This window comes from Equus quagga, chromosome 12 (genome assembly GCF_021613505.1).
Source record: "Equus quagga isolate Etosha38 chromosome 12, UCLA_HA_Equagga_1.0, whole genome shotgun sequence".
Taxonomy (NCBI): Eukaryota; Metazoa; Chordata; class Mammalia; order Perissodactyla; family Equidae; genus Equus; species Equus quagga.
Window position 1 is genome coordinate 60767294 of NC_060278.1, and position 25282 is coordinate 60792575.

General features: G+C 52.0%; 1 protein-coding gene across 7 annotated transcripts in view; it reads left to right on the forward strand.

Annotated features, from left to right (window-relative positions):
- Positions 1-25282, forward strand: part of NAV1 (neuron navigator 1) — a 229929-nt gene that overhangs the window by 183669 nt on the left and 20978 nt on the right. For 4 of the 7 annotated variants that reach the window (XM_046679877.1, XM_046679874.1, XM_046679875.1 and 1 more), the window contains 12 exons: positions 12524-12662; positions 13114-13411; positions 14217-14910; positions 15421-15864; positions 16419-16460; positions 17179-17327; positions 19144-19314; positions 20387-20439; positions 21117-21140; positions 21253-21330; positions 24258-24341; positions 24599-24710. In XM_046679877.1, coding sequence (XP_046535833.1) covers positions 12524-12662; positions 13114-13411; positions 14217-14910; positions 15421-15864; positions 16419-16460; positions 17179-17327; positions 19144-19314; positions 20387-20439; positions 21117-21140; positions 21253-21330; positions 24258-24341; positions 24599-24710 — 2288 coding nt within the window. The remainder of the gene's footprint in view (positions 1-12523; positions 12663-13113; positions 13412-14216; positions 14911-15420; positions 15865-16418; positions 16461-17178; positions 17328-19143; positions 19315-20386; positions 20440-21116; positions 21141-21252; positions 21331-24257; positions 24342-24598; positions 24711-25282) is intronic. The other 3 variants (XM_046679876.1, XM_046679878.1, XM_046679879.1) reach the window with 3 other exon arrangements.

A 25282-nucleotide genomic window follows, 5' to 3' on the forward strand; every position in this document is an offset into this window, starting at 1 on the left:
AGACGATCTCCTCCCTTGATGTGGGAACACTAGAGAAGAAGTTGGAAAGTGGACTTTGTGTGTAATAGGGTAAACGAGAAAAAGGTGGTGATGGAAGGCCAGGGATTCCGGGGTGAGAAGATTGCGTGTGATACACAGAAGTCAAGAAAGGGGATGACGTGTTCAGAGGGAGCGCCTGGCAGTCCATTTGTGGTGAGAGCCTCGTTCCCCGAGAGAGAGCAGCCTGCGGGCTCGAGGTGTTTATTACCAGCTCAGCGTTTCACACCAGCTGTCGGGCCTGAGTCCCCTGGGCCTGCCCGGAGCTGCCTGGAGTTGCACAGATTCTTCAGCCTGGCAGTAAGACTTTAGGGCCCGCTGCCTGTCCCTTTCTCCTCTCTTGCTGCTCACGTTGGGCTAACGGTGATTTGAGATCTGAAGATGAACAGAACAGAAACACAGGACATACGCACCCCATGACCTCCTCCAACCTATCTGTGTGGCAGGGTTTGTGTTTCTACCTAAAAAAGGCTTTCGCTTCTGTCCATACTGTGTAAGTCATTGTACAAGCTACAGGAATGTTTGAATCCCATCCTACTTTCTGGTGTTGCCTGCTTCCAGTGGAGGATTGGCAGTGAGGTGCGAGCCGCCGGCCACGCGAGTGCTCCCTCTTTCCTTTCTTTTCCTCCGTGGCCTCCTCCCGCCTCCGCCCTTTTTTCTTCTGAGTCAAAACTGAGCGAGTCATATGGCTGGTGGGAAATCTTGTTTTGACTCGAAAACTAGGCAGGTTGGATCAGAAAGGGCCTCAAAGGGGATGAGAGTGGATGGAGGGCCTTCTTGGTCCGAAGTTGCTTTTTGGTCAGGACTTGTCAGTTGAAGAATTACTGTTTCTTTTCCCTTTCCTTTTTAGTTCGGTCTAGCCCAGCAGTTGGCAAACTTTGGCCTTCTGGGCCAAATCTGGTCCACTGCCTGTTTTTGTCTGGCCCACAAGCTAAGAATAGTCTTCACATTTTTAAGTGATTGGGGAACAAAATTAAAAGAGTTATATTTTGTGAAACGTGATAATTATGCAAAATTCAAATTTCGTTGTCCATAAATAAGGTTATTTTGCAACAAAGCTGCATTCAACTTGTTTACGCTGTGTCTGTAGTGCTTTTCTGCTACACCACGGAGTCGAGGAGTTGTGGCAAAGGCCACATGGCCCTCGGAGCCAAAATCGTCCCTGTCTGGTCCTTTACAGAAAAGGCTTGCTGTCCCCCACTGTGGGCCTGTGACCTGAACCTTTCCTACTTCTCAGTGTTGTCAGTTGCCTCTTAATTCTTTACTGGTTTAAAGAAAATGCAGAAATGCGAACACCCTTGGGTCATTTCCTTTCAATTCCCTGGGATTTTGGAATTGCACCAGCAGCCTAAGGAAGAGCCTGGGAAGAACATGGGTAAGAAGGGGAGGGAGCCGGGAGGAGCTCCCAACATTTTAAATATCATTTTCGTCCCTTCCCCAAAATCTCTAAAATGGAACAGACGTCTCTGTGGTCCCATTTTAGAAAGAGAAGGAACTGCTGCTCCAAACAGTAGCCTGTTGACTGTTCTTAGAGCCTCCTTCCCATCCTCTCTGATAAAAAATGGAAACTCAGACTAAGACGACTTTTTATCAGTTGGCACTTAGTTTTGTGACTTTTTGGTTTTTATCAAGATACTTTGTTGCCCAAGTTAAGAATCAAAATTATTTTCCCTAATATTCAACTTTCCAAACATTTTGGTTCGTAGGTGCTGAGTTGCCTGTTTATACTTGGGGAAACTGACCCTAAGACAAGTAAACTCATCTGGCTCTAGTAGCAAAGAGCAGTGGAGAGAGATGTGCACACACAGCTTTCCAGCTCCCGCTCCACAGGCTGCCTTTACCCTCTGAAGGCGAATTTGAGGGCATCCCTAAAGAGTGTTTCCCTTTTCTTGAGAGAGACTCTCAGTTATCTTTTGGGCTGTGAAGGCTTTAAGTTCTCTCATTTGCAAAAAGAGAGGAAGGTGCTCTGTTTTTTCATTGCTACCCCTGAGAAAGAAGTAGAGGAGGGGAAAGGCTTGGAGCAGGCAGAGAGGGAAATCTCTGAAACTGGAGAAAACTCAAACAAATTGTGGCCAGCCGAGTCAGCATTCCTCACCCGCAGTTGGTCCTAATTAAGGAGACTCCTGTTAAACAGCTCAGCTTTCCGCTCGTTCTCTCTTTGCTCCGGCCCTGCCAGCTGACGTGGCGAGGCCTTAACCCACACCTCAGAAGCAGCCTCTCCTGTCTCCCCTTCTGTTCTGACTTGTGTGTCTCTCACCCACCCCATCCCACACTGAGGTCCCAGTGAAACGCACTGCTGCCTCGGGTCTGGCTGCATCCAGCTTGTTCCGCAGAGCGCGGTGCGAGCTGCTGGCAGGCTGGATCCCTATGCCTGTGTCGTTGTAGGAGCACACACAGAACCCGATTTCATCATAAAGAGGGAGTTTCTCCGGGGTTGTGCTGCTGCCCAGTCACCATGGCAGTGGTCCTTCTTCCACTCTGGTGACCCCCTGATTTCTCAGTCCACAGCTTCTGCAGAGCCCAGCGGATGGATTTGGGCTTTTCATTTCATCTGCGATGGGCTGTAGTATCATGGTCTAAAACCTCGTGTTAGTAAATCTCGGAATTGAAAATTAGCCAGAGTCGTGGAGCTGGTCAGCGTCCACTGGAGGCTTGTGGGGGTATTGATGTGGAAATGAAGACTAAGCTAATTGTCATCACTTAATAGTTACATTAGTCTGCTTGGACTGCTGTAACAAAATACCGAAGGTTGGGGGTCTTAAACAGCAGAGATGTATCTTCTCACAGCTCTGGAGGCTAGAATTACCAGATCCAGGTGCCATCAGGGCTGGTTTCTGGTAAGACCTCTCTCCCTGGCTTATGCAGACAGCTGCTTCTCCCTTTGTGCTCCCAGGGCCTTTCCTCTGTGCACAGAGAGAGAAAGAGCTCTCGGGTATCTCTTCCTCTTCTTATAAGGACACCAATCCTATCGGATTAGGGCCCCATCCTTGTGACCTCGTTTAACCTTACTTACCTCCCCTAAAGTTCCCATCTCCACATACAGTCATTGGAAGTTACAGTTTCTATGTAAGGATTTTGGGGGACACAGTTCAGTTTGTAACGATGGCCCAAGTTTAAGAAACTCTCTTAACCTTAGAGCAAAGATTAAATGCCAGAATCAAGAAGGTGGTGCTTGAAGCAGGGTGTTATGAGGCAAGGTGATAATTAAAAAATATTTTTTTCTGGGTCATAGACATTTGAAAATCTGAACGTATGATCAGAGACCAGAAAATTATACATGTGCACAAAATTCTGCATATAGCCGCAAGGTCATCCAGTTCTCCAGACCAATTACGTACTCCATCCTCGTTGGCTAAATCTCTCTAAAAACATTCTTTTGCCACTAATGAGATGGCATCGGTACAGATTCAGGCACAGGGTATGAAACAAAAACTGATGGCTTTGTTGTGACTACGTGGGGTTCTGCCCAGGACTGGCCCTGTGATGCTACTGCCACCGCTAGAAAAACTTAGACTGTATCGGGGGAGGAGAGTGAGTGAAAGTGGACATGCTGATGGTGGTTAGAACTTGAGCGAGGAAGAGTTAGGTGAGCTCACGTTGGCACCAAGCAGACAGAAGTTTTCTCTTTTCTGTTGCATCCAGCATCATCAGAAGTGACAATAGAAGGCCTCTCTCAGTGGGTCCATCATGGTGCCCTTTCCTGTTGTTGGCAGTGAAGCAGCCCTGCGTTTATTTACACTATGCCTTTCTAGATGCCGGGAACTCTGGCAGTCACTGTAGAAATTAGGAAAAAAGGCAACAGTGGAAATCTGTGATTTCAGAATTCTACAGAATGATCAAGGTACAGTAGGGCATTGCAGCCTAATTTTCTCAGCTTTTACTTCAGCTGGGTTTGATTTCCAGGAAATATTTTCAAAATTTGTGGTATTAATCTTTATAATCTTCCCAGTTGGGTCTGAGTAAGAATACATTACCTACATGTTACAACAGATACCCTAAAAGGATAGACCCCAAAGCTGAGGTGACTGTTTTCTCTGATTTTTTTCATTGTGCCAGTAGTGCTGTGTAACCAATCTGTAGGAATTAAATCTGAATTTTGGCGTCCCCAGCCCGTAGTGATTCACACAATTAGCCTCTGCATTTGAGAGTTGAACAGAATCAATCAGAAGTGCCATGATTCAAACTGGAGTTTAGGGAGTGTCTTTAATAAGTTACTAAAACTACTAGTTTTCTTATTGATGGGATCAGAGTATGCACTCACTGCCAAAACATCAAGGGGACAGATGAATGTTCCTAATTTTACATGGCCTCCAACTTTGTCCAGACTCTGGTTACCTTGTTCATTAGAGTCCCTTCTTATTGGTGATCTTTACCCTTTTAAGACTTGGCAAACCCTTAGCTCAAAAAACATACGTTGCCTTCTTCTCTTCTCCACCCCCTCTTCCTGTGAATTTCTCGCTCTGGCGATCCTTCCTGCCGCCAGATCAGGCTAGCTTGCTGTGGTCTCTGCCAACCACAGACAGATAATGAAGCAGGCGCTGTGCTCCCCTCACTCTTGGAGGCCTCCGAGGCCATGTGGGGTTGGGGAGCAGGAGGGGTTCTTGACTTTGAGAACTTTGATTGGTTTCTCTCTATGGCCTTGATTCATTTTCAAAACTGAACGTCACAAAATTGCCCAATTTCACTTTGGCTCTTCTTTTTTGTTTTTTAATCATTTATGTTCTTTAACCTCTTGAATACTCGCTGAGGACTGTGGCTAATAATTCAACGTATGTACCTAACAATTCTGCCACGTTTGGTGCCGTCAAGAGAAGGATTAGCTGAAGTTTAATTGCAAACCAGAGCTTTTTCAGGTTGCGGACTGACTGTATCTACTGTAGCAGCTAATGCACTCCAGCTTTTCAGAGCTGACAATTTCATTGACCAAAAGTTTCCTGTTTAGGACAGCGCTTTCCAATAGAAATGTGATGCAAGCAACATATGTAATTTTAAAATTTCTGGTTGACACATTTTTAAAAAGCAAAACAGATGAAATTAATTACAGTAGCATGTTATTTAACCCAATATATAAAAAATATTACCATTTTAAAATGTAACATAAAATTATTAGTAAGATATAATACATTCTTTTTCATTCAAGTCTTTGAAATCTGGTACTAAATCTTTGAAATGTTACTGCCCATCTCAATTTGAACTAGCCGCATTTCAAGTACTCAGTAACCGCATGTGGCTGGTGGCCACCATATTGCCCAGATCTAGGAGATTACCACCTTGTTAACGAAGGACAGCTAGTGAGTCCACTTGCTCCAGGGACCAGATGGGACTTCACTGACTAATTCTCTCGTTAGGATCCCACATCTCCACGGCTGGCTGAATGACCTTTGGGGAAACCTGGGCTGGCTGTCAACAAAGGGGCTTACCTCCAGGAATGAGCCTGAAGGAAGTATAAAAGACAAATGAAGACTGGCATAGCTTTGGAACTTCGGGTTGAGAAGAGTCCAAACCACGTTCCCCGCTCAGATGTACCAAACTAGGCCTGGTCAGGATGGGTTGTCACTTCTGTTATCTGACTGAAGTTTCAGAACTCGGTTTCTTCCTATGAAGAGTTTAGAATCCACTACCGCACTTTTGTAGCAAACAAGTGCTGGAGCATAGGACAAACATGACAGCAAACATATTTGACGTTGAACCATATGGAAGTGCCCATGTTTAACCGTTGTTTACCTACAAAATTGGCAGTTTCATGGGGTTTGACCTATTGCATTTCATCCTAGATGGCAAGAGTATTCTTGAAGTAGTGAGCAGGGAAAGCTGTGTCTTAACTGTAAGCTGGTATAGTTCCCAGGAAGTTCTGGAAACTTTCAAAACTAGAGCACGTATCAGGAATGTATTCTGATCCATGGAAATGTGCTCTTTGAAGTCAGCCTGGTCCATTTCCAGCCATAAGCTTAGCCTCCCCAAGAGGACATATTAATTCCGAGTCTCTTTATGTATTTAATTCTAACTCAAGCTGATCCTAGCCCAAGCTATATGTACTCTTTTCCCTGTTCCCTTGAAGTCCCAAGTTTAGGGACAGATGTCATGAAATACCACCGGCTGCAAAACTGTCCAATGACGGCATTATCTGCAGCACTGCCATTATCAAAGTGTTCCTTTTATTGTGATGCTCAGACACTCGGCCCTGAGGGAACCTTGAGCCTGGCGCAGCCAGGTTGCTGGCCTCCCACCACCTTGGCTGTGAGACCTCTCTGAGCCTCCGGGTCTCGTGCACACATTGTCTCACCACTAGTCACCATTGCCAGTTTAGCTCCTAACCTAGGCCACCACCCAACAACTCCAGAAGGGAGACAGCATCCAGAGTTGTGGCTGTTGGCGACAGTTTCCCACTCCACCACGTTTGATGTTTGCGTGTTTTCTAGAATGCAGTCCCCCTTGTCCGTGCAGTGATGGGCTGAAAAGCCTCCCACGTCTGCCTCTGGCTTCTTTTTACGAGTAGTTTTGGAATTTGCTTCCCAGCAGTTGGGTGCACCGTGTGGTCAGACAGTCTCCTGCCGCCTTGGAGCCTGTGTCTAGTTTGGATGGAGGGACTTCTCTTTCCTAGATGGGAGAATAGGGAGTCCTGGGTCTCTCCTGGAGATAGAATATTAGGCTTCCAACTCATCAGCTGTACCTGGGAGTAAAAATAATTCCAAAACGAAAAAAGTAAGTAAACCTAGCTCTTCCGACCAGCCTATTGCACTGCAGATGTTTCTCCACTCTCAAAGAGAAGGTAAGCTTCCGTGGACAGTCTTATCCGTTAGGTGTTAAATAATCAGAGAAGTTTGGTTACTGATTCACCAGACATGTATATCTTGGGCAAAAGGAGAGCTGATTCAGTGACCAGGTCTGACTCCTGGGAACCAAGCTGTGCCAGAGCAGCAGTAAGGATTTTTTCCTATGCACTCACGCTAGTCCACCCTTCCCGCCAGCTAGCCCACACCCTTGGCCCTCTGGCTGCCTGCAGGCTCCTGCGGCCATCACAGTTCTGTGGAATGGCTGGACATGACACGGGAGGGGCAGACTGTGAGAGAAGTCAGGAGGGGCGGCCAGTCCCAGCCAAAAGCTACGTGAGTGTTGGTGCTTTTCCCGGAGGGGAGGGGTGTCCATGCCCCGTGCGTTGCCGCGTGTCTGCTCAGACACAAACAGAGCACTGTTCCGTTGCACTGGCCTCCTCACAGGCCTCCTTTTCATCCTACAGAGGAGACAGGGTGCACCAGAGAGTCCCTTAGACTGTGGTCTCAATGCTAGGAAGTGGGCAGAGGAACAAGAGGAGGAGTCAGTGGCCATTCTTAAAGCCCTGGATGGAGGGTTTAGTGAATTAGTGCTCGGGGGCTAATTTGTGGAAAGGAATAGGATAGTGTCACAGTGCCCTGTCATTCCCACCCTAGCAACAAGAATAAGCTAGGTAAGAACAAACATAACTTAGCAAAAAGAAAAATAGATCTCTAAGGATGCAAAACATTCTAACTGAACTAAATTCCAGAAGAGGGCGAGCCCTTCCCAGGAGGGAGAGGATGCGTGGCTGCTCTCTCCCGAGGAGCATGGCAGGAGGAGGCGTAACCTGCCCTAGATGAGGATCCGGAGACAACGGCTGGACTTCATGCAGACTTCCGAAGGCTGTGGGTGGACTAGCTGTAAGGAGACTCAATCACAGAGCAAATACGTCCCATCCACTCCTAATTCTTCCCCATGAGGTCTTCACTGAGTACACACAGTGGCAGCGAGCTGATGACGAGGGCAGGACAGAAAGCTGAGAAAGACCCCCTGCCCTGCCCCTGCCCAGTGTGCACAGCATATTCCCTGGGTAGCCAGCAGCAGCACAGTACAGAAAAATCAAAGCAGGGCAGGAGGGTGAGAAAAACGCCCCTCCAAAGCACAAGGGCCCTTCCCTGAGTGCACAGGAGTGGCCCACTAGGAGCAAAGAGAACTCCACGGCGGCCCAAAAAGCTGGCATCTGGCCGTGAGGCATAGAGGGGGATCTCTAGAGTCTCGCTGTGGTCAGGTCGCAAGCCCTGTGGGAAGGACAGTGTTGGTCCCGCCCTCAAGGCATCTGAACCAGCACTGAGCTGATTTTCTCCATGGCAACAGCCAAGCCCAGACCTGGCTCTGCTACGTATTAGGCCAACTCGGCTCTCAATCCCAGTGGCCTGATGGAGGATGGGGTGTGTCCTTTTTTCAGTATACTCCCTGCTGTTCGTTTACGTACAACACCTGGTGCATAATAAAAAGTGACGAGACTCAAGAAGTAGCAGGAGAATATAACTGAGAGAAAAAATACTCAATAGAAGCAGACCAACAGATGACCCAGATGTTAGAATTAGCAGACAAGGATTGTAAAATACTTTCTATAAATATTTTTAAGGACCTAATAGAAGGTGGATTACATTCTTGGACAGCTGGAGAGTTTAAGCAGAGAACTGGAAGTTCTGACAAGAATGTTTATAAATTCTCACTGAAGAAGGACTATTTGGAAGCAAACTCCTAGTTATTCTTGGAGAACAGATAAGTCACAGTTCCAGAACTGTCACCCCTTGCCAGAGTTTATGCATTCCTACTTTCACGTAAGCCAGGATTCAAGTCTGCATGTATGTACGAGCCCACCCTGTATGAGATGTTATGTGAGGGGTACAGGAATGCATGAGACCCCCAGATGCCCTCCTCCACTGCTCCTGGAGAGGCAGCTGCCCTTCCCCTCACCAACGGAAGACTGAGGCTCTGGAGAGAATAAAACAGGGCTCCCACAACTAGTGGCCTCCTGGCACCAGTAAGCACCTAGATTTTGAACCAAAAACAAGGAGTATTAAGTGAAACTTAACAGATTGAATGTAGAAACACCCAGGCCCCTTCCCCAGCTCAACTAAGAACATTGGCCTTATTCCCTCCAGACAGGAGTTTGAGAGATTCATCTCTAGAAAGCCTGAGCAGCCCCAAAGAAAAAACTTAAATGATTCAACCCAATCGCTTCTCTTTGTACTGAAGCCATAGTTGAAAAGTCCTACCTACGTACACAGAGCTTCCAAATAACTTAGAATGAGTGTCCCAGGCTTACACAGGAGCAACAGCCAAGGACCATCAGACGGCTGAGAAGGTCTGTAGCCTGAAAGTCTCACCAAGTCAAACAGAAAAAAGTGACTTGCAACCAGAAACTGTGCAGAGATCATAAACTGCCCCTCTGAGAGTTAACAGAAGAGACTGCCTCCTTGAAACAAAGAACAGTGTGCTTTTTTCTTTAAGTGCTCTTGGAAGTTAAAAATACGACAGCAGAAATGAGAATCTTAATGGAGGCAGCGGAAGATATAATTGAGGCCACTGCCCAAAAACATAGAGTTAAAATATACAGTGCTGGAAAATAAGAAAGAAAATCAAGGATCTGCCTCAAAATCTGTCATCTGAGTAACAGACATTCTAGAAGAGAGAACTGAAAAGTGGAGAGGAGAAAATCATCAAAGAAATAATTGGAGAAAATTTCCCAGAGCTAAAGGGCATGAGCGTCCAGATGAAAAGGAAGGTGCCCCATTGATTGGGTCAAGATTGGCCCACACCAAGGGCATCATTAATGATATTTCACAGCACTGGGAAGATGCTAAAAGTTCCCAGAGAGGACGCAAAGAAGCGGGTCACATACTGTGGACAGGGGACCAGAAGGGCAACAACGGAGGCTAGACGATGGAGCAATGCCTTTACATTCTGAAAGGAGATTATTTTCAGCTTAGAATTCTATGCCTAGCCAAAAGCTCATGTAAGATAGCTTAAAAACGTTTTGTAATATGCTGGATCTTACAAAGTTGGCTTCCCAAGCATCCTTTTCCAGAGACCTGCTAGAAGAGATGCTCCCCTGAAACGAGAGTAAACCAGAGAGAGGAGGACCAAGCCTCCACTCAAGAGCCGGGCAGAGAGACTCCCCAGAGGAGGAAGCGTGTCCCATAATGTCAGCAATTCAGATCCAGAGGGCAGACAGCTGGAAGACGAGGGGACGCGTAGGGATACTCCTGAAGGGAGCACAGAGCTTGCCTTGGAAGTGAGAGTGGGAGGGTGAAGAGGGGCATTTGTCTTCTTTCCCTTCCTCTTCCTATGTAATGTTTGTGTCTTGACTATAGCCCATATTACTTTTCTATTTATTTTTAAAAGAAAGAAAGAAAAGAGGGCCAGCCCAATGGCATGGTAGTTAAGTTTGCACGCTCCACTTCCATGGCCCAGGTTCACCAGTTTGGTTCCCAGGCAGGGACCTACACACCGCTTATCAAGCCATGCTCAGGCGGCATCCCACATAAAGTGGAGGAAGACTGGCACAGGTGTTAGCTCAGTAACAATCTTCCTCAAGCAAAAAGAGGAAGATTGGCAACGGATGTTAGCTCAGGGCCAATCTGCCTCACAAAAAAGAAAGAAAAAAAGAGAAAACATGCTCCCTCCAGCGGAGCATCTCCAGTGGAGATTTTTTTTTGTTCAAAACCTGCAAAGGAGTTTTGCTAGGAAGTCTTTAAATCCTCTAGCCAGCCTTCCCTGGTCACTTTAGGTTTCTACTTTCTTACTTTAGGAGAAGAGTCTGTGACTTGGGAGGAATGGCGTTTGGAGTGGGGACCTGATCTCTGAGAAGATAAACCCCCTCCCTGGTTGCAGCGTCAGGCTTTCCCTAAGTGCCGGACAGAGGAAGCGTTTCTTTGGGCTGGTGGGCTGCCTCAGTCCTGCTCTTCTTGTGAGGGCCCTTCCCCAAGCGTTTTCTCTGCTCCAAGACCTTGGTGACCAGTAACTCATCTCGGACAGAAGGTCGGTGCCACGGGCTCCTCTGTCTTTGACCTGAGAGAACACATTGGGAGTGGTCTGTTTGCTTGCCTGCCAGAGATCTGATCTTGACCCCGAAATGCCGATGGGATCATAAAACCAGAATTGATCCTTCCCCCTCGGTATTCTTTCCCCAGAGAATGGGGGTTGTGATATCTTAGCCCAGGACAAATGTGAGATTTACGCTGTGTCACGAGTCGGGGAGAGGCTGCCATTCAAAAGTGGCTGTGTTTCCTAGGAGTATGGTTGAAACCCTCTGTAGGTCTCATCCCTGGGCGCTCTCTGCTCTTTCTCAGTGTGTCTGGACTCCTGCCTCCAGAGCAACCAGCCCAGATGTCCAAACCACCCAATTCCCTATTCCCAGCACACAGATTACGGGGAGGCCAGCTGCAATCTGGGCCAAGCACTTAGATAACTTATATGTCTGATTTTGGTTCCATGATATGAAACTCAAAATAAATCACAAAGGAAAAATTTTCCAGATAGCAGCTAATTCACCAAAAACATCTTCAGCCTTTAAGTCATTGCTCACACGCAAAGCTGATAAACAAACCTACTGTGGACACAGACATGAGGATTTAAAGGTGAATTCCTGAGCACAAGCAGATGCTCGTGTGCTGCAGCCTTAACTGAAGTTCCCTGTTCAGTTTTAGGCTCTAAAGCTTGAGTGAAATCTCAAGAACTCTTTAGGTCCAGAAGGAAGTAATAGAAACACTGAAAGACGTGGAAAACGGAACCTTTGAAACAAGGTTGTGGGAGACGGAATTCGAGCTTAGAAAATAATGTGGGATCAGAAGCAACTTGTGAATAGCAAACAAGGAGAGAACAAAAGGAAATGGGCATAAGCGGTAGAGGGGGCTGTTTAGGTGTTAAGAATAAACTTTCTGATGGTGAAACTTGTTAAACACAAAATGAACAGCCAACGGAACATTGTAGAGGCCCAGCTACGACAAGGAGGAGGCCGTGTTGAGTTCACTTAGTCTTAAGACATTCAGATACAGATGTTTAACAATGGTCTCTCCCAGACACCACAACTCTGATATTCCAAGCAATTGGCAGGAAAATGAGACCATTCAGCACAAATTCGGCACTTCTCCACCACAGCACCTTGAGTGGGGTCATTTACCAGCAGAGTAGTACATGCTCTTTAGAAGCAGGACCTGATGCCGAGACGGGGTGAGCTGTGTAAACAGGGAGCAGTGAGGAATGACGGGTCTAAGGGGTTCTAGAAAAGATCAATCTCTTTCTGGCCGTTGTTACCGGGTATGGGAAAATTTAGAGAAGTGAGGGATAGTACCTGGAGACACATCGGAAAATGAACAAAGATGGTAATTATACCCTAACAGGGAGAGGAAATTGGTCTGTAGAGTTAGATTGATCCAAGAATTGCCTTGTCTTTAGAATATACCTTTACGCTAAGGAGACATAACACCTTCCTTTGCCAGATAAAGACAGAGTGTCTTCCTTTTATAAAAACATTGCCAAATGACAAGGGAGTTTAAGCTACACTTTGAGTCACTCTGCTGACAGACCCAGGACTAACCCACCAGCTTTCTCCTTTTAGCCAGTCTGGATACTGGAATATAGCTCTTCTTCCATCAATGTGAAAATGTGTTTCTTGCCTTGGCTTCTGTCTTCACTGCTCACCGTGATCTCTCTTGTCCTGTAGCTGGGATGAGAGCAGCTCCATCAGCAGTGGGCTCAGTGATGCCTCGGACAACCTCAGCTCAGAAGAGTTCAACGCCAGCTCCTCACTCAACTCGCTCCCGACCACTCCCACTGCCTCTCGCAGGAACTCCACGATAGTGGTACGTGAGCTCGTGAACACCTGGGCCACCATCTCCAGATGAACCCCAGGGCAGACGGGCCATATGCAGGTTTGCAGGGACACTCCCCCATCCGTGGGGTTGCTCCCCACAGGCTGTTGATCAAGTCCTTTTAGAGCTGGTAAAAGGAAACCTGAAGCTACCACACAGTCACCCAAGACACTGGTGGTTGTCCTAGTGAATAGTGCCTGTATTTAGTGTCCACCTGAGTTTGGAGTGACACGTGTAAGAGCTATTCCAACTGGAGAAGACAAGGAAACCCGAGATAGGTTCAATGTCTTCTCTCTGCACCTAGAGGTGCAGATATCAACTCTGGATTGACTTAGTACTCTGGGGAGAGCAGGACCACCCAGCAACCAAAATACATCCTCTCAGCCCTCCATTTCCCATCCCCAGATGAGCGACTCACTGCTTTTTCTCTTCTGCTCTTCAGCTACGCACAGACTCAGAGAAGCGCTCACTGGCAGAAAGTGGGCTGAGCTGGTTCAGTGAATCAGAGGAGAAGGCCCCCAAAAAGCTGGAATACGACAGCGGAAGCCTGAAGATGGAACCTGGGACTTCTAAGTGGCGGAGAGAGCGGCCTGAGAGCTGTGACGACTCGTCCAAGGTTGGAGAACTGAAAAAGCCCGTCAGCCTGGGACACCCTGGTTCCCTGAAGAAGGGCAAGACCCCGCCTGTGGCCGTCACTTCCCCCATCACGCACACGGCGCAGAGTGCCCTCAAAGTCGCAGGTGAGCCTGGAGTGAAGGAAGGGACAAGGGCAAAAGGACAAGGGTCGACACTCTTCTTGACGGCCGTCACCCCGTAGGACGGTCGTAGACCTTTGCCCGGTGCTCTGATGTCCCTCTCCTGGTCTTCACAACAGCCCTGTGAGTCAGGAAGGAGGGGTATTAAAAGTGGAATAAAACCTCAGAGGTTAAGAGGCTGGGCCAAAGTCACACAGCCAATAGGAGGCAGAGGAGGAGGGGACTATGTTATGTTCACAGACTAGTTTGACCCGCCTTCCAACGCTGCCCGTCGGGGTTTTCTTTCCTCTCCCAGGACGTCTGGTCGGTGTACTTGCCTTCACAAGGTGCTTGCCTGACCTCCCGGGACACTGATCGATCCGAATCGCATTGCTCCCGAAGTCGGCCCTTTGGGGGACTTTTCCCCCTAATCTGTCTTTGCCTCTGGTCTCTAATCCCCAGGAGGTGGTGCCATACTCAAGGCTGTTTGCTTCCCCTCCTTTTTTCCTCCCTTGGCCAGTCATTAGATGTGATTCCTTCTTAGTAATCTTTGTGGTTGCCTCAGCCACTTTAACCACAATGGAATATCCTATTCTGGAAACAAACAAAAACCCTAGGCTACTCCTACCCAGCATCTCCTTCCCTCTGGCAAGAAATTTCACCAGCTTCTAGTACCTTCGGACCCACCCTTAGGCCTCTAAGACTCTGCAGCACATAGGGAGGCTCCTTTCTCCCGTGGAGGGGGAGAGGAGGGTTTGCTGGGATACTGGCCGCGTCAGCTTCTCTTCCCTCGCGTCCGGCCCTCTTGCAGGCAAACCTGAAAGCAAAGCCACGGACAAGAGCAAGCTCGCGGTCAAGAACCCCGGGCTGCAGCGCTCTTCCTCCGACGCTGGCCGAGATCGCCTGAGCGACGCCAAGAAGCCGCCCTCAGGCATCGCTCGCCCTTCCACTTCAGGATCTTTCGGCTACAAGAAGCCACCTCCCGCCACAGGCACGGCCACGGTCATGCAGACAGGTGGCTCGGCCACTCTCAGCAAGATCCAGAAATCCTCTGGCATCCCCGTCAAGCCCGTGAACGGTCGCAAGACGAGCTTAGATGTGTCCAACAGTGCAGAGCCCGGGTTCCTGGCTCCCGGAGCCCGTTCCAACATCCAGTACCGCAGCCTGCCCCGGCCGGCCAAGTCCAGCTCAATGAGCGTGACCGGCGGGCGGGGCGGCCCTCGCCCCGTCAGCAGCAGCATCGACCCCAGCCTCCTCAGCACCAAGCAGGGAGCCCTAACGCCCTCCAGACTGAAGGAGCCTTCCAAGGTGGCCAGCACGCGGACCGCCCCAGCCCCTGTCAACCAGACAGATCGGGAAAAGGAGAAGGCCAAAGCCAAGGCAGTGGCCCTGGACTCAGACAGCATCTCCCTGAAGAGCGTGGGCTCCCCAGAGAGTACTCCTAAGAGCCAAGCCAGCCACCCCCCAGCCACCAAGTTGGCGGAGCTGCCACCAACCCCTCTCAGGTACCCAGGCTAGGCAGCTTTCTCCCCATCTGCAGCCCTGACCCCTTCACACATCCCTGCATGCCTTAGACCGGTGAGGCACGGTCTGTCCGCTCTCTCCGGGCCTTTACATGGGTCTGTCCCCTTCGCTCCCTGTAGGTCAACTTCCTTCTCCCTCTCTCAAAACTGTCTTCAAAATTCACCCCATTTCTACTATTCCCTGATCAGCCCTTGGCTGTCTTCAGCACTTGGACGGGTGGTTTTACTGTTTGTTGACGCCCGTCCCCATGTGTATATACATCCACCTGTGTCTCCCATGTGTATCTGCTGTCCCCCCACTTAGATTGAAGGGGCCCCAAGTCAGGCATCAGATTTCCTTCCATTCTATTCCACGGCGGCCTTGGCATAAGCCACATACTTAGCAAATAGCCAGAGAGCGAGGAACCTGGACCAGAGTTCTCTGGATTCCCCTGCCTTTCACTTCTCCACCTCCGTTATTCTAAATGTTTGTTTTGTCTGCACTTCTCTCAGGGCCACAGCTAAGAGCTTTGTCAAACCACCCTCACTAGCCAATCTAGACAAGGTCAACTCCAACAGTCTGGATCTGCCATCGGCCAGTGACACCCACGCTTCGAAGGTCCCGGATCTGCATGCTACAGGCTCAGGAACTGGGGGCCCTCTCCCTTCTTGCTTCACCCCGAGTCCAGCACCCATTCTCAACATTAACTCAGCCAGCTTCTCCCAGGGCCTGGAGCTAATGAGTGGTTTCAGTGTCCCCAAGGAGACCCGCATGTACCCCAAACTCTCAGGCCTGCACAGGAGCATGGAGTCCCTCCAGATGCCAATGAGCCTGCCCAGTGCCTTCCCCAGCAGCACCCCCATCCCCACCCCACCCGCTCCCTCTGCTGCACCCCCAGAGGAGGAGACAGAAGAGCTGACCTGGAGCGGAAGCCCCAGAACCGGGCAGCTGGACAGGTGGGTGGATAGAGAGCTGAGCCTGCCTGGTCCCTCGGCCTCTGGCCGTTAGTAACCCTCTCCTGCACTGATTGCCACTTCCTGTCTCTCCAGATTTTTTCACGTACGTTAAGTAATTCCATTCGCTTCACAACAGCTCCGTGAGATAGGTGGGATTTTTTCGTTTTTGAATTATTATTCTCATCTCACAAAGGGGGAAACCAGCTCACAAGATGTTATGTGACTCGTCCAAGATCTCATCATGAGTTTAACAACACAACTTACAAAGCTTTTGCTTCCGAGTCCAGAATGATCTCTGTTATATCACACCCGGTTTTCACACACCCTAATCCGGTCCTTTAGACAGCCAGCCACACCCCGAGTCCTAATCAGAGAGAAACACTTAGCGTTTCAGGTGCATTTCTCAGGTTAACACCCAGGCTGCAGCTGCCTTCTTGTTTTGTTTTTGGGGATCAAGGGGCTCCCAGGTGGTGTTGGGTGTGGCATCCCTGAAGCCTGTTCCAAAGGCCAGTTTGGAAGGTGGACCCACGTGCTCCTCTTTCTTTTCTCCACAGTAATCAGCGGGACCGCAACACTCTTCCCAAGAAAGGGCTCAGGTAACCCTTCGATGTGTTTTTTTCTTCCCTCTAACTGGGGCTCCTGGGCTGTATGAAAAGCCATGACTTGACCCACCCCGGGCCGCAGTCATGAATTAGCTGCCCTTATAACCGAGGCCTTTATAAGCGGTTCCTGTGCATAGACCTCCCAGCATCATGCCCAAGCTCACTCTTCTGTGTGAGTCACCTTCAGAGCCAGCGTTCCTTTTGGGTGACAGAGGAGAAACAGGTTTGCACGTGGTGATCTTGCACTTACCTGTAGCAGCCTGTGCCATCCCACCCCTGGCAGAACTTCCTCTCTGATTTTCCTCCCTCAAAGTCTGGGAGCACAGGCTGGGGTCGTGCAGACAGGTGCGAGCAGGACATGCCTGGTCCTCCTCCGTCACTGCAGCGCTGAGGTCTCCACTCGGGTGACCCCGCTCCTTGGAAGCCCACGTGTGGAATCACAGAGCTCCCTCCCGAGCTCAGGGAAGACCCTCTCATGCCCCTGCCGTCGTTTCAGTCCCCACCTCAGGAAGTCCTATAGAGACACCCGCCAGTCTTCTAGCACCCTCCTGATGGTCGCGAGAGGATGCCGAGTTGCCTCCTCTTTGCTGCCTCCTTGGGTGGCCCTGTCTGCTTCCCCTTCCTTGTCCTGCTTTCAGAACCGCCACACCGCCCAAACCTCTGGCATCGCTTCATAGTTGCCCAGACCGAGTTCTTCTGCCGCCTCCTGCAGGTACCAGCTTCAGTCCCAGGAGGAGACCAAGGAGCGGCGACACTCCCACACCATTGGTGGGCTCCCTGAGTCCGACGACCAGTCAGAGCTGCCTTCGCCCCCTGCACTCCCCATGTCCTTGAGCGCAAAGGGCCAGCTCACCAACATAGGTTAGTGTCTTCCTCACTTGCTGTGGCGTGGGATGAGGTGGGGGTCACCCCGCGGGGTGAGGCAAGGCAGCTGGGCTTCAGTTTCATCTCATATTTGATGCGCTCTATTGGGCGGCTTCATGGTGCCTCAGGTCATTCATCCAAAATAGGATTGATGGCAACATGCTCCAAGATCCTAAACTGAGAAGTTGCCCCAGGCACAAGTTATTGGGTCCCTGTAGCATCAGAGAGTCGGACTGATGGTCTGGAGAAGCGGTAACCCGAGGCCGGGACATCACACTAGAGCAGTGAGCAGGCGGTCACTGCCAGAAAGGAGCCGCCACACCCAGGGCTGCACTTCCAAAATGCCGGGCTAGTGGGGAGGAAGGAGGGAGAGGTTATTGACTGCAGAGGATGGGATCTGCCTCCAGACCAGGAAAGTCCAGATTGCCCAACTGCTGTGACTGGGCCAGGGCCATCTGAGCCCTGAAGGCAGAGCTGTCTCAGACACGTCCTGGCCACACCCTCTCGAAAGCCTGAGGAGAGGGGAAAGCCAGGAAGAGGGCAGTGACAGTGTGACTCAGAGACAGGGAGGGACGAAGCTCAGGAGAGCACCGGGCCTGGCCATGAGCGCGCCACCCTGGTCTGGGAGGCAGCGTGCTGTGACCCGCCAAATGGGAGCCCGTCTGGGTGGGGCCTGGGACAGGCCTGCTGTCCCCTCGCAGTGTCCCCCTATCATCTCCTCTTCCAGGTGAGTGAAGGACAGCAGTGAGGAAAGCACCAGGGCCTGTGATGTGCCTGGGGGTGGCTGTGGGGACCTGAGGAAAAACTAGGAATCGGGTCATTTTGCCTAGAGAAGGGAATGATTCTTACGGAAAGGTCTTGTGGTCCCTGAAGGGCCGTTACATGGAGGGTTCTCCGTCTCCACTGAGGACCAAACAGGAATGCATTTACGCGGTAGGCTGAGGGGCTGGGCTAACAGTGATCACTGTAAGCATCCAGGGCCGAGAGAGAGAGGCGTGAGCTCTCTTCTGTGAAGGTCTTTCTGGAGAGACTAGATGTCACCTCCTGTGGGGGCAGTGGGACAGTGTGGGGCTCTGTGTGGGAGTGAGCCCCGGGAGGCTGTCCCCCAGCAAGGGGCACGGGGGAGAGGTTCTGCGGGGCAGTCCGGAGTTGGCTGAGCCCAGCCTCACAGCGGGTTCCACAGCCTAGCCGGATGCTTCATCTGCTCCGACTGTCTGGCCTTCAAGCCAGGGGAACGCTGGGCAGAGAGGGTCACATTTCTTGCGGCTTCAGAACCCAGCAGTGACGTAGAAGGACGCTGCTTTGTGGGGAGAGTCTTGCTCCCTTCCGTAACGCCAAGCCCGTGGTCCCATAGCTCAGCCCCTTGTCCAGCTGGCTTGTTCTCATCATTCAGATCCGAGTCTTGGTCTGAATCCTCAGTCCTCCCGAGCTGCTGGTTGTATTGTAGTGAACCACAGCATCCCGATAGAATCAGTGCACCCAAGCGATGGGAAGGTTTCAGAAAAGCTGCCGGGCCCCCAGCCTGACATTCAAACGCAACAGCTCTGGGGCAGGCAGGGCGAGGGGAGCTGCTCACCCCTCTTCCAGACAGCAGGTCCCTCTCCACTAGGCCCAGCTCTCCCGGGAGAGCCCCCGTCCTCACCACCAGCTGCTTGCACACTCCCACTGCTCCACCACCGCCTCTCCTGCCCTCCCACCATGGCCTCCTATGCTCCTGGTGCTCCATTCCCCAAGGGACCGGAGAGCTGATGACCCTGCCTCTTCTCCTGCCCTCCCCCTCCTTCTCCTGTCCCCCTTCCCTCTGTCCTTCCAGTGAGTCCCACTGCGGCCACCACGCCAAGAATCACCCGCTCCAACAGCATCCCCACCCACGAGGCGGCCTTCGAGCTGTACAGCGGCTCTCAAATGGGGAGCACCTTGTCCCTGGCCGAGAGACCCAAGGGAATGATTCGGTCAGGATCCTTCCGAGACCCCACGGACGACGGTGAGACTTCATGCCAGCGCGGTTCACGCTCATTCCAGCTCTGCTGGGTCCGCCCACCCACCACCACTCCACTCCCACCACTCGCACCACCACACACACCTATGATTCACAGACATCGAGTTGGGGCCATTTCAGTTCTTTCTTCCCATCCCTTTGGAGGGTCTGGGGGCCCAGAAACCTTGGGTGGCACCGTCTGGCACTGGGGCTTGGGATGGAGCATCTGCCATTGGGGCTGGGGGCAGCGGAGCACAGAAGGTTAAATGGTGCCCCACAGAATGTTCTGGAAGCCATGGCTCCCATCCTCCTCATCCCAGCAGCGATCTCTCCTCCCCACAGTCTCTCAGTACATCCCCCGTCTCGGGTGTGGTGTAGCTCTTAAGTCCTTCAGAAGAATTAGGCGTCTCATTCCTCTTTCAAGAGTGTTCCAGGGCTTGGTGTCAGGGAGGGCCCTGTGGATTGTTGGCGGTGCTCTGCGCGTCAGTGGTCAGAGCCTGGAAGACCAGGCTCTCGGGGAGATGAGACTCCCGTTAGGATTTCAGGGCGCTCATTCCTCGCAGACGGGCTTTCGTTCCCTCAGTGGCTCTGCTGAGTGCTCAGAACGAGCATTTGCACTTCGACGCTTGGTTCATCTGAATGGTCCCCGCCTCCTCGGCAGGTGCCCCAGAGCTGAGGGGAGGCGGCACAGGCAGCAAGCAGCATTTGCGCTGCGCAGCTCTGAGGCGAGGCCCCCTGCTGCAGCTGACGTGTGTTCCTGCCTGGGAAGATAAGACGACGCCTGTCCACGCACGAACGTCCCCTTTCCCTCTCCCTTCACCCTTGTGCCCCTTGGAGCAGGCCGAGCGAGGGACCCGCCCAGGCTGCCAGATAACGAGCCTGGAGGAGGAGGCTGGCTCCCTCAGGACCTGCCTGCTCTGGGCTGTCGGGATACCAGTTGGGTCCCCTGTTCTGTTCTTTCTGTTCACTCCAGAGGCTCTTCAGAATCAGAATCCGAACTCCTGCCTTAGGGCTCTTCCCAGGACCCCATCCTCGTCCCGGAATCCTGTTAACCCTTTGCGTTCTGCTTCTCTTTCAGTTCATGGCTCGGTGCTGTCCCTGGCCTCCAGTGCCTCCTCCACTTACTCCTCAGTAAGAGCCTTAACTTCTCCTCCCCTCCCCCTCCCCCGCTGCTGCTCTGCGCCCTAGAACCTTGACCGGGTGGGGGTGGGGACACGCTGTCTCTTCGTTCCGTCCGTGTTCTGGGGTGGGGGCGGCAGGCACCTAGAACTGGGAGCACTTGGTTGGGCGCTTGGTTCCTCAGTGGTCTTTCTGGCCTCGCCACCAACACCCGAGCAACTCCAGTGCCTTTTGTCCCCTCTTTTGAAAAATGGACAGTCCCCTTGTCATGGAGCCCATTCTGTGCCATGGTAAGTGGGACGGCGACGTGCAGTCTCTAGGACTCCAGACCCTGGCGGTACCCAGAATTTCCCAAGGGTTCCTTGCGGGGCACCGGGCACTGCATCTGGCTGTCGGGTATAACGTGATTCTTAGGTTTGCTCTGCCCCTAATTCTTTCCCCCTTCAAGTTGATGGCAGTAAGGGTTAGTCTTCAGATCAACCAGCCTCATTGCCCAGCCTCCTTGGCAGAGAACTGCGTTACAGAAACCCTAGGGCAGGGTCTGAGCCGGTCTCGTGAGGAGCCAGGGGCGGGAAAGAGTCTTCGCACCTGAGTCACTTCTTCCAGTTCTCTGCCTGCCTCTGGGCCTGGCTCCTTCCCCCCGTGGTAACTGCCTCCTTTCTCTCCCTTTCTCTCCTGTGCTCCTTCAGGCTGAGGAGAGGATGCAATCTGAGGTAGGGTGCAAAGCCCGTGTCTCTGCTTGTTAACGCCACCGCACCCCGTTTCCCTCCCAAGGCTGACACTTCCTTCTGCCGCCGCAAGCTTGTATTTCTCTTGCTTTCACAGCAAATCCGGAAGCTTCGTAGGGAACTGGAGTCATCCCAGGAAAAGGTGGCCACGCTGACGTCTCAACTGTCTGCCAACGTGAGTGCCGTGAAGTGGGGAGGCCCAGGGCAGTGGCTCTGGCCGTGAGTCAGATGCGTTCAGCCAGAGGAGGAGAATTCTCTCATGAGGCATCCCCAGCCTTAGATTCCGAGTGAGCGGGTCCTGTTCATGCTCTGCCACAGAGTATTTTGGGGTTGGCTTCGCCTTCTCCAAGTTTCGATTTTGATAAAGAACCAATGTGCCCCCAGCCTAATTAATAGGTATGGATTGGTTCACGTCTGATGGTCATTGAACTCCCTAAACATTTTCAGTGGTTCTACATGGAGGTAAAAACACCCTTGCCATTGGCCACGGATAGAAGTAGTTCTGGATTATAATCACAGAGCCCTCAGAATCCTTTGCCACTGCCCTGGGGTGTGTGCACATCATCGTTCACGCCACCTCCCTGGGCAGGCACAGGACTGGTTGTTAGAATTCGGTGTGCTGACCGTGACACCACTTAGGAAGCCCACTCCCCTTCTAGTCCAACTTCGCCACTCACAGCTGCCTTTTCTAGCAGCCTCCGTGGGCCGTTGGCAGAAGTGACCTCCGCCTCAGGTTGGGAGCCAGAATCTGTTGTCCCTGCCCCCCACCTGCCCACAGGACGTCCCTCTAGAGTGGGTCTCTTCTTTCTGTAGTCCTTGGTTCTTCCCCCCGTGAGGTGGGGAGGAGTGAAGCCACCTCCTCTAACGGGCTGTGGCCGTCTGTCCCCGGTGACCAAGTTGCAAACTGAGAACACAAGAACCATTTTCCCCTGAAGCTGTAAACAACAGCTGAGCCGGATCTGCGGCAGTTTCCAAGGGTTCGCACAGAAGTAACGTGTCTGCAATTTCCGCGGTGGTTCCTGGTTTTCTCTCTTCCCTTCCTCTCTGGGGACCCGGCCATCAGGTCCGGGGTCTCCCCTGGAGCCGAGTGGAGGACGTTCACCAAGCCTTTGCCTGTGTCCAGCATACTTCAACAGCAGTTCCCTGGTGACTCCCTCTTCCCAGACGCTCAGTTCATAAGTCGTGTACTCGCCCGTTTGTTTGAAGCTCGTGGCCAGCACTGTTTTCCCTCTCGGGGACCCACAAGAATTATAATATAAACAAGAACCATCTCTTCTCTCCCTTGCACCCCACCCGCCACGGCTGGTGGCCTGGGTCATGTCCTGCACACCCCAGGAAATTGATGTCTGGGAGATGCTGGGGGGAGAGGCGCCAGGGAGGCAGAGAACATTAGTGTGTCTGATTCATTTACGCTGCAATCTGTCAGCCTTCGTGCTGTCGAGGCTGGGCGAGGGCCAGGAGAATGGATTTAGAGGGAGATTTTTCTTAGAACAGGAAGTTCCTTTGGCTAACAGAAAACAAACCAAACGCCCAGAACTGACGGGTTCTGAATTTGAGAGGCAGAGTCTTGCTGAGGGTCAGAGCCCTGCCCTCCAGCAGGAGACGTGAGGCCAGGACCAGGAAGGTCTGTGGCTCACCTCAGGACCCCCGATTCCACAGTGGGCTTTGGTCATGGTCCGTGGAACTTCCCAGTTGCCCACCCTCAGAGAGGGAAGAGCCCGGACCACTTCCTCTCCCAAAGGCCAGCCTCTCTGAGCACCACCACTCTGCCCTGCGCTCTGATAGGCTCCCTGTGGGGTTGAGGGCTGGGGGAGGTTCAGAGGAGGGACAGGGAGAGCCCACCCAGATCTGTAAAGGGAGCCCAGGGAGAAAAGCAGCACAGACAAGCACACGGAAGCCGGGGTCTCGGGGTCTCAGTCGTGGATTTCCAGGACAGGATCAGTCTGTCTGCAGACGTGCGGGATGTGGAGAAGCAAAGAGGAGCCAACTTGAGGCCAGAAGGTGGGAGTTCCCCATACAGTGGGTGAAAGGGACGTGCCCAGGGTCACGACAGGTGAGCCCGGGGGCCCAGGCCTGACATCTGCAGTACAAGTGGGAGAGGGCTCACGTAGGACCAAAGCGATTGCCGCCAGCCACGGTCAGGGGGAGCAGCCTCCGGGCATGTTTCAAGGGCAATGGGTGAAAACTGGAGTTGACCCAACAGGGAGGGAGGTCATTAGCCACTGGGAGGCAGTGCGAGTGTCACAGGTGTCCTGGGGCTCCATATGAAGGACCTGCTCAGAATGTGTCCATCACTTCCTGCTAGGATCACCAGCCTGCTCAGACGCCCTCCCCTCGTGGCTATTTCTCTGTCCCCAAGTGTCCCCTCTGTAGCCCCATGCCTCTGTCCCTTCACCCTTCCGGCACACCTTGCTGCCCGTTGGATAGCCAGGGCTGCAGCCACGCTCTGCCCACCTCTCCACAAAGCGCCTGTACCCAGCCTCCTCTTAACTCCAGGTCCTGGGCATCCTCTACCCACGATACAGATCTGACATCTAGTGGCCGACTGTGGGATGCCCTGATGTTCCTTGGGCTGCTTCTCTCCAGCCCTGCACAGTGGGCTGAAGAAGCCAGGAATGAGGAGCAATGGGAACGAGTTGAGAAGCAAGGACCACCTGGGGGCGGAGCTGGAAAAATGTGCCAGTTTCTCCTGGGAGGCGGTTTGGGTCCTGGAGGCCAGCCAGCTAGACATCAGAGGAGTTAGACCAAGAAGACAGGCACAACCCCAAGGCTATGGCCCTCCCATCGAACAGAGGGACAGTCCCAGCTCTAGTGCATGATGAGTGCCTGGCCGCAGGTCCAAGAGCCCCCAGAAACTTGCCCTCGTGCTATCTGTAACACTGTATCATTGAAGAAGCTGGTCCCACCCAGGAAACTTCTTCAGGCCGGGAATGGGTCTGAGGGCACCTTGTCTGCTCAGGGAGAACGATACTTAAAAACACCGAGAGGTCTGTGGGCAGCGCCCAGCTTTGAGACAGGAGATCAGCTGAAGCGACCTCTCCATCAATCCTCGTCTCCCCAGGCCTCAGGCAGCCTTGGAAGCTCCTCCTGTGTCTGTTTCAGGCTAACCTGGTGGCAGCTTTCGAGCAGAGCCTGGTGAATATGACATCTCGTCTGCGACACCTGGCAGAGACAGCAGAGGAGAAGGTGTGGGGCCTGGATGGGGGGTGGGTGGGGATGGACCCAGGGAGGGGTTCTCCTGGACACACAGGCCATGGCTGACCTCCTCCCTCCTCGGTGCCAGCTCCTCACGCCCTCCCTGTCACCCTGAATTCTCATCCTGCCCCTCGACACAGTTGTCCCCATTCGAGCTCTCCTCCATCAGCTCTGGTGAATTCCAGTGCCCGGCCCATGCTAGGTGCTCCCAGTCCCAACTAAGGACACCATTTTCGTTTCTCGCTCAGGACACTGAGCTGCTGGATTTGCGAGAAACCATAGACTTCCTGAAGAAAAAGAACTCTGAGGCCCAGGCAGTCATTCAGGGAGCCCTTAATGCCTCGGAAACCACCCCCAAAGGTAAGGCATCCACCTGCAGATTGAGGGAGCCCAGGAGTGGGGTGAAGGGAGGGTTACTGCAGGTTTCTGTCTGTGCCACAATATGGCAGAGCCACACCAACTCTCCAGGAGGCAAGGGCCCTTGGATGGCCTTCTGTGTGACGCTCTGGACTGGTCACTGAGGAGTCCCAGGGGCATGATGCTCTATCCCCGGGGATGAGGGAGAGGAGAGCAGGCCTGCAGTGTGGGGACAGGGGGTGTATGGGAAATCTCTGTACCTTCCACTCCATTTTACCATGAATCTAAAACTGCTCTAAGAAATAAAGTCTAAAGAATTAGCACTGTACATTTTTACATAAATGTGTTGTGCGTGCACACACATATATATATAATCATATTTGATCCTCATTTCAGTTCTCCAACAGAGAGGCAATCTACTCTTCAAATGAGACAAAGGTCACAGAGGTTACATGGGGCTCAGAGAAATCAGAATGTATGTTAACATCCACCACAGTGCCAGGCATAGACCAGTGCTCAAAGAAAACCTCTCCTACACACACACACACACACACACACACACACACACACACACA